This window comes from Manacus candei, unplaced genomic scaffold (genome assembly GCF_025592945.1).
Source record: "Manacus candei isolate 608988 ecotype Guabito, Panama unplaced genomic scaffold, ASM2559294v1 h1tg000203l, whole genome shotgun sequence".
NCBI lineage: Eukaryota > Metazoa > Chordata > Aves > Passeriformes > Pipridae > Manacus > Manacus candei.
Genome location: NW_026138251.1, coordinates 27,501 through 35,000, shown reverse-complemented (window position 1 = coordinate 35,000; position 7,500 = coordinate 27,501). Strand labels below are relative to the sequence as shown.

Here is a 7,500-nt window from a genome sequence, read left to right as displayed (position 1 = left end):
GGCAGCGGGTAGACCTGTTTTCCGGGCTCGTCGGCTCGACGCGCTCTCCGAGTCGGGCGGCTCGAGCGGGTTCCAAGCGCTTAGCCGAGGCCCTCGGCGGACGCCGAGGCGCCACCGTTTCTGCCCGGGGCTCCGAGTGGGAAAGAAAGGGCGTTGTCTGCGGCGTGGGTAAAAAGGGGGAGTAGCTGGGACTCTCTTAAGGTGGCAGGGCGGCGGCCGACTGGGCTCGGCGGCGGGGGTGCCGGCGGGTAGAGTTGCGTTCCGAGCCCGACGGGTAGACGTGGTGTCCGACTCCGGCGGGTAGACCTTTTGTCCGAGCCCGGCGGGTAGACCTGTTGTCCGTGCCCGGCGGGTAGACCTGGTGTCCGAGTCGGGCTGGTAGACCTGGTGTCCGAGCTGGGCGGGTAGACCTTTTGTCCGAGCCCGGCGGGTAGACCTGGTGTCCGAGCCCGGCGGGTAGACCTGGTGTCCGAGCCCGGCGGGTAGACCTTTTGTCCGAGCCCGGCGGGTAGACCTGTTGTCCGAGCTGGGCGGGTAGACCTTTTGTCCGAGCTCGGCGGGTAGACCTGTTGTCCGAGCCGGGCGGGTAGACCTGGTGTCCGAGTCGGGCGGGTAGACCTTTTGTCCGAGCCCGGCGGGTAGACCTGTTGTCCGTGCCCGGCGGGTAGAGCTGGTGTCCGAGTCGGGCGGGTAGACCTGGTGTCCGAGCCCGGCGGGTAGACCTGGTGTCCATGCTGGGCGGGTAGACCTGGTGTCCGAGCCCGGCGGGTAGACCTGGTGTCCGAACCGGGCGGGTAGACCTTTTGTCCGAGCCCGGCGGGTAGACCTGGTGTCCGAACCGGGCGGGTAGACCTTTTGTCCGAGCCCGGCGGGTAGACCTGGTGTCCGAGCCCGGCGGGAAGACCTGTTGTCCGAGCTCGGCGGGTAGACCTGGTGTCCGAGCCGGGCGGGTAGACCTGGTGTCCGAGCCCGGCGGGTAGACCTTTTGTCCGAGCCCGGCGGGTAGACCTGTTGTCCGAGCTGGGCGGGTAGACCTTTTGTCCGAGCTCGGCGGGTAGACCTGTTGTCCGAGCCGGGCGGGTAGACCTGGTGTCCGAGCCCGGCGGGTAGACCTGTTGTCCATGCTGGGCGGGTAGACCTGGTGTCCGAGTCGGGCGGGTAGACCTTTTGTCCGAGCCCGGCGGGTAGACCTTTTGTCCGAGCCCGGCGGGTAGACCTGTTGTCCGTGCCCGGCGGGTAGACCTGGTGTCCGAGTCGGGCGGGTAGACCTGGTGTCCGAGCCCGGCGGGTAGACCTGGTGTCCATGCTGGGCGGGTAGACCTGGTGTCCGAGCCCGGCGGGTAGACCTGGTGTCCGAACCGGGCGGGTAGACCTTTTGTCCGAGCCCGGCGGGTAGACCTGGTGTCCGAACCGGGCGGGTAGACCTTTTGTCCGAGCCCGGCGGGTAGACCTGGTGTCCGAGCCCGGTGGGAAGACCTGTTGTCCGAGCTCGGCCCGGTAGCGGGTAGACCTGTTCCCGCCGGCGAGCGGACTTGGACCCGGAGCGCCGCCGCCCGGCCCGGCCCGGTGGCGGGTAGACCTGTTCCCGCCGTCGAGCGGACTTGGAGCCGGGGCGCCGCCGGCCTGGTCCGGTGGCAGGTAGACCTGTTCCCGTCGGCGAGCGGACTTTAAGCCGGGGCGCCGCCGTCCTGCCCGGTGGTGGGTAGACCTGTTCGCGTCGGCGAGCGGACTTGGAACCGGGGCGCCGCCGTCCGGCCCGGTGGCGGGTAGACCTGTTCCCGCCGGCGAGCGGACTTGGAGCCGGGGCGCCGCCGTCCGGCCCGGTGGTGGGTAGACCTGTTCCCGTCGGCGAGCGGACTTGGAACCGTGGCGCCGCCGCCCGGCCCGGCCCGGTGGCGGGTAGACCTGTTCCCGCCGTCGAGCGGACTTGGAGCCGCGGCGCCGCCGCCCGGCCCGGCCCGGTGGCGGGTAGACCTGTTCCCGCCGTCGAGCGGACTTGGAGCCGCGGCGCCGCCGCCCGGCCCGGTGGTGGGTAGACCTGTTCCCGTCGGCGAGCGGACTTGGAACCGTGGCGCCGCCGCCCGGCCCGGCCCGGTGGCGGGTAGACCTGTTCCCGCCGTCGAGCGGACTTGGAACCGTGGCGCCGCCGCCCGGCCCGGCCCGGTGGCGGGTAGACCTGTTCCCGCCGTCGAGCGGACTTGGAGCCGGGGCGCCGCCGGCCTGGTCCGGTGGCAGGTAGACCTGTTCCCGTCGGCGAGCGGACTTTAAGCCGGGGCGCCGCCGCCCGGCTCGGCCCGGTGGCGGGTAGACCTGTTCCCGCCGGCGAGCGGACTTGGAGCCGGAGCGCCGCCACCCGGCCCGGTGGTGGGTAGACCTGTTCCCGTCGGCGAGCGCACTTGGAGCCGGAGCGCCGCCGCCCGGCTCGGCCCGGAAGCGGGTAGACCTGTTCGCGTCGGCGAGCGGACTTGGAGCCGGGGCGCCGCCGCCCGGCTCGGCCCGGAAGCGGGTAGACCTGTTCCCGTCGGCGAGCGGACTTGGAGCCGGAGCGCCGCCGCCCGGCTCGGCCCGGAAGCGGGTAGACCTGTTCGCGTCGGCGAGCGGACTTGGAGCCGCGGCGCCGCCGCCCGGCCCGGCCCGGTGGCGGGTAGACCTGTTCCCGCCGACGAGCGGACTTGGAGCCGGAGCGCCGCCGCCCGGCTCGGCCCGGTGGCGGGTAGACCTGTTCCCGCCGGCGAGCGGACTTGGAGCCGGGGCGCCGCCGTCCGGCCCGGTGGTGGGTAGACCTGTTCCCGTCGGCGAGCGGACTTGGAACCGGGGCGCCGCCGCCCGGCTCGGCCCGGTGGCGGGTAGACCTGTTCCCGCCGGCGAGCGGACTTGGAGCCGGAGCGCCGCCGCCCGGCCCGGCCCGGCGGCGGGTAGACCTGTTTGCGGCCGGTGCTCGGAGCGTGGCACCGAATTCGCGGATCGAGCGGACGGCGTGCAGCCGCTAAATCCGTCGATTGGCGCGCCGGCGTGCCCTTCCGACCCCGCCCTGACCTCCCGGATTTCCCACAGTTCTTTGCGAGTCCTTCCAGCGGGCATGCTCCGTCGAGTACTCTCTCGGGGGTCTTGTTGCGGAGACTCCATCTCCCGTGGCCCTTTGCGGCAGACTTGCTCTCCGGCGTAAAGGCTTTCCCCTGCCCCGAGGGTGAAAGAAGAGACGTTCTCTGCGGGGCGGGGAAGCGGGGGGAGTAACTGGGACTCTCTTTAGGCGGCGCGGCTGCGGCCGACCGGGCTCGGCCGCCTCGGCGCCGCCGGGAAGAGCCGGTGTCCGAGCCTAGCGGCTAGAGCCGGTCTCGGGGCTTAGCGCTGCGGTTTCTGGCCGGCGCTCCGAGCGTAGCAGCCTTTCCCCTGCCCCGAGGGTGAAAGAAGAGACGCTCTCTGCGGGGCGGGGAAGCGGGGGGAGTAACTGGGATTCTCTTTAGGCGGCGCGGCTGCGGCCGACCGGGCTCGGCCGCCTCGGCGCCGCCGGGAAGAGCCGGTGTCCGAGCCTAGCGGCTAGAGCCGGTCTCGGGGCTTAGCGCTGCGGTTTCTGCCCGGCGCTCCGAGCGTAGCAGCCTTTCCCCTGCCCCGAGGGTGAAAGAAGAGACGTTCTCTGCGGGGCGGGGAAACGGGGGGAGTAACTGGGCCTCTGCCTGGGTGGCAGGGCTGCCGCCGCCTCGGCTCGGCCGCAGAGGTGCGCAGCGGGTAGAGTCGCCGTCCGTGCCCAGCGGGTAGAGCCCTCGTCCGAAGCCGGCGGGTAGAGCCGGTGTCCCGGGGCAGCGGGTAGACCTGTTTTCCGGGCTCGTCGGCTCGACGCGCTCTCCGAGTCGGGCGGCTCGAGCGGGTTCCAAGCGCTTAGCCGAGGCCCTCGGCGGACGCCGAGGCGCCACCGTTTCTGCCCGGGGCTCCGAGTGGGAAAGAAAGGGCGTTGTCTGCGGCGTGGGTAAAAAGGGGGAGTAGCTGGGACTCTCTTAAGGTGGCAGGGCGGCGGCCGACTGGGCTCGGCGGCGGGGGTGCCGGCGGGTAGAGTTGCGTTCCGAGCCCGACGGGTAGACGTGGTGTCCGACTCCGGCGGGTAGACCTTTTGTCCGAGCCCGGCGGGTAGACCTGTTGTCCGTGCCCGGCGGGTAGACCTGGTGTCCGAGTCGGGCTGGTAGACCTGGTGTCCGAGCTGGGCGGGTAGACCTTTTGTCCGAGCCCGGCGGGTAGACCTGGTGTCCGAGCCCGGCGGGTAGACCTGGTGTCCGAGCCCGGCGGGTAGACCTTTTGTCCGAGCCCGGCGGGTAGACCTGTTGTCCGAGCTGGGCGGGTAGACCTTTTGTCCGAGCTCGGCGGGTAGACCTGTTGTCCGAGCCGGGCGGGTAGACCTGGTGTCCGAGTCGGGCGGGTAGACCTTTTGTCCGAGCCCGGCGGGTAGACCTGTTGTCCGTGCCCGGCGGGTAGAGCTGGTGTCCGAGTCGGGCGGGTAGACCTGGTGTCCGAGCCCGGCGGGTAGACCTGGTGTCCATGCTGGGCGGGTAGACCTGGTGTCCGAGCCCGGCGGGTAGACCTGGTGTCCGAACCGGGCGGGTAGACCTTTTGTCCGAGCCCGGCGGGTAGACCTGGTGTCCGAACCGGGCGGGTAGACCTTTTGTCCGAGCCCGGCGGGTAGACCTGGTGTCCGAGCCCGGCGGGAAGACCTGTTGTCCGAGCTCGGCGGGTAGACCTGGTGTCCGAGCCGGGCGGGTAGACCTGGTGTCCGAGCCCGGCGGGTAGACCTTTTGTCCGAGCCCGGCGGGTAGACCTGTTGTCCGAGCTGGGCGGGTAGACCTTTTGTCCGAGCTCGGCGGGTAGACCTGTTGTCCGAGCCGGGCGGGTAGACCTGGTGTCCGAGCCCGGCGGGTAGACCTGTTGTCCATGCTGGGCGGGTAGACCTGGTGTCCGAGTCGGGCGGGTAGACCTTTTGTCCGAGCCCGGCGGGTAGACCTTTTGTCCGAGCCCGGCGGGTAGACCTGTTGTCCGTGCCCGGCGGGTAGAGCTGGTGTCCGAGTCGGGCGGGTAGACCTGGTGTCCGAGCCCGGCGGGTAGACCTGGTGTCCATGCTGGGCGGGTAGACCTGGTGTCCGAGCCCGGCGGGTAGACCTGGTGTCCGAACCGGGCGGGTAGACCTTTTGTCCGAGCCCGGCGGGTAGACCTGGTGTCCGAACCGGGCGGGTAGACCTTTTGTCCGAGCCCGGCGGGTAGACCTGGTGTCCGAGCCCGGTGGGAAGACCTGTTGTCCGAGCTCGGCGGGTAGACCTGGTGTCCGAGCCGGGCGGGTAGACCTGGTGCCCGAGCCCGGCGGGTAGACCTGTTGTCCATGCTGGGCGGGTAGACCTGGTGTCCGAGTCGGGCGGGTAGACCCTGTGCGCGAGCCGGGTGGGTAGACCTGTTGCCTAAACCCGGCGGGTAGACGTGTTGTCCGTGCCGTGCGGGTAGACCTGGTGTCCGACTCGGGCGGGTAGGCCTGGTGTCCGAACCCGGCGGGTAGACCGGTGTTCCGTGCCGTGCGGGTAGACCTGTTGTCCGAACCCGGTGGGTAGACCTGCTGTCCGAGCCCGGCGGGTAGACCGGTGTTCCGTGCCGTGCGGGTAGACCTGGTGTCCGAGTCGGGCGGGTAGACCTGGTGTCCGAGCCCGGCGGGTAGACCTTTTGTCGGGACCCGGCGGGTAGACCTTTTGTCCGAGCCCGGCGGGTAGACCTGGTGTCCGAGCCCGGCGGGTAGACCTGTTGTCCGTGCTCGGCGGGTAGACCTGTTGTCCCGGTTTTTGGGGTCGACCCGTTTCCCCACTCGAGCGGGGCCGAGCGGCCTCGTGCCCCGCCGGATGCTGGCGAGCATCAGGTCTACCCGGTTCCGGGGCTGGCGAGCATCAGGTCTACCCGGTTCCGGGACCGGCCGATCCGGCCGCCGCGGCCGCAGACGCCGGCCTGCGCCCCGCCGGCGTCCCGGCTCCGGGCCACCAGGTCTACCCGGCTCCGGCGGGACTTAGGCGCCTGGCGGCATTTTCGGGGTAGACGTGTTGTCGCGGCCGGCCCCGGAAGTCGGCCAAGGGGTCGCTGTCGGGCGCCGCCTCCAGTTAGGTCGAGGTGAGAGGCGGCCTGCTCTCGCGCGCCTCCCCGCTGAGGAGCCTCGAGCCGCTTTGGCGACCCGGCCGGGCCAGGACGCGTCTGTCCGTACTATGGGCAGGGGTTGTCTAGCAGCGCGGGTTCCGAGGGCCCCTTTTCTTCCGCGTCTGCTGCCGAGCGCGGCCTTCGGCGCGTGCCACGGGCCGGCCAACCCCACGAGCGGCAGGAAGGCCGGCGAGAAAGCCGCGGGGCACTCGGCCGGCTTCCTGGGGCGGGTCCGATGACGGGAAAGGAAGACGAGAGCCGAGCGCGAAAGCGCAGCCAAGGGAGTTGCGGGACTGGGACGGCCGAGGGGGGCCCGCGGGGGCCCAGCAGCGTCCAGCCCGAGCCGGTGGCGGCTGCCGGCTCCCCGAGGGCCCCGGGCGAAGGCGGTGGTGTGCGAGGGCGGCGAGGCGGCGTCGTCTCGTCCTTCCCATGCGCCGGCCCTAAGCCGGCGCCCGTCGTGCGGTGGCGGCGGGCATTGTTGCGGGCAGTTGGCGGCCGGGGCTGGAAGGGTGGAGCCCGCGTGGGCTTCTTTTGCCCGGCCGCCTCCCGAGAGCCCCGAAGATGGTCCGGGCCTGGGTGGCGGCGCCCTGTCCTCGGCTGACGGCGGCAGCGGTGCCGGCGGCGTGCCGGGGACTGGCGGTGGGCGTGCGGCCTTGCCTGGGCCCGGTCGGTTGCCGGAGGGGCTCGGTGACGGGACTGCCCGTTGTCGGGCGAGGCGGCGCTTCCCTGGGCGCGCCTCGCCTCTTTTGTTCGTCCCCCCTTCCTCGGCCCTAAGCCGGGGACCCGCCCAGCGGGCCGAAGGCGGCGGCGCCAGCCGGCCAGGGTGTGGCCGGCGGCCGCGCCGGCAGAGCGAGAACCCGACAGAGTTGCCCGGAGCCCCGGAGAGAGACGCACGATGGCCGTTGGCGGGCGAGGCGGCGGCGCCTCGCCCCTTCCTCCTCTCCGGCCGGCACCAGAGCCACGGCGGCCGGGCGGCCCGTGCGGTCGGGCCTGCCCCGCCGACCTGGCTGCCGGAGGGCTGGGTTCCGCGGAGGTCTGCCGCCCGGGGGCCGGGTTGCGGGCGAAGTGGGGGCGCCCTCCCGGCCCTTTATTTTTTTTTTTTTTTCTTCTGGCGGCCTTAAGCCGCAGCACGCTGAGCGCGCCGGGGAAGAAGAGAGAGAAAGAGAGAGCGCGAAGGCGGCCCGGCAGTGGCCGGCGGCCGCCGAGGCGCGAGCCCGTGGGCAGGGAGAGGGGAGCGAGGGGCGCGGGCCCCGCCCCGAACCCCGGGCGGCCGTGGCTAGCACGGCGAGTGAGAGGCGCGCGTGCTTTTTTCGGGGACCTTTTGGTTTTTCTCCCCGTCGCCGTCCCCCG

At 71.9% G+C, this 7,500-nt stretch overlaps 1 protein-coding gene across 8 annotated transcripts in view; it reads right to left on the bottom strand.

Annotated features, from left to right (window-relative positions):
- LOC127464241 (basic proline-rich protein-like) overlaps window positions 1–7,500 on the bottom strand; it is a 47,586-nt gene that overhangs the window by 23,564 nt on the left and 16,522 nt on the right. For all 8 annotated transcript variants that reach the window (XM_051774478.1, XM_051774486.1, XM_051774479.1 and 5 more), the window contains one exon: window positions 2,444–2,581. In XM_051774478.1, coding sequence (XP_051630438.1) covers window positions 2,444–2,581 — 138 coding nt within the window. The remainder of the gene's footprint in view (window positions 1–2,443; window positions 2,582–7,500) is intronic.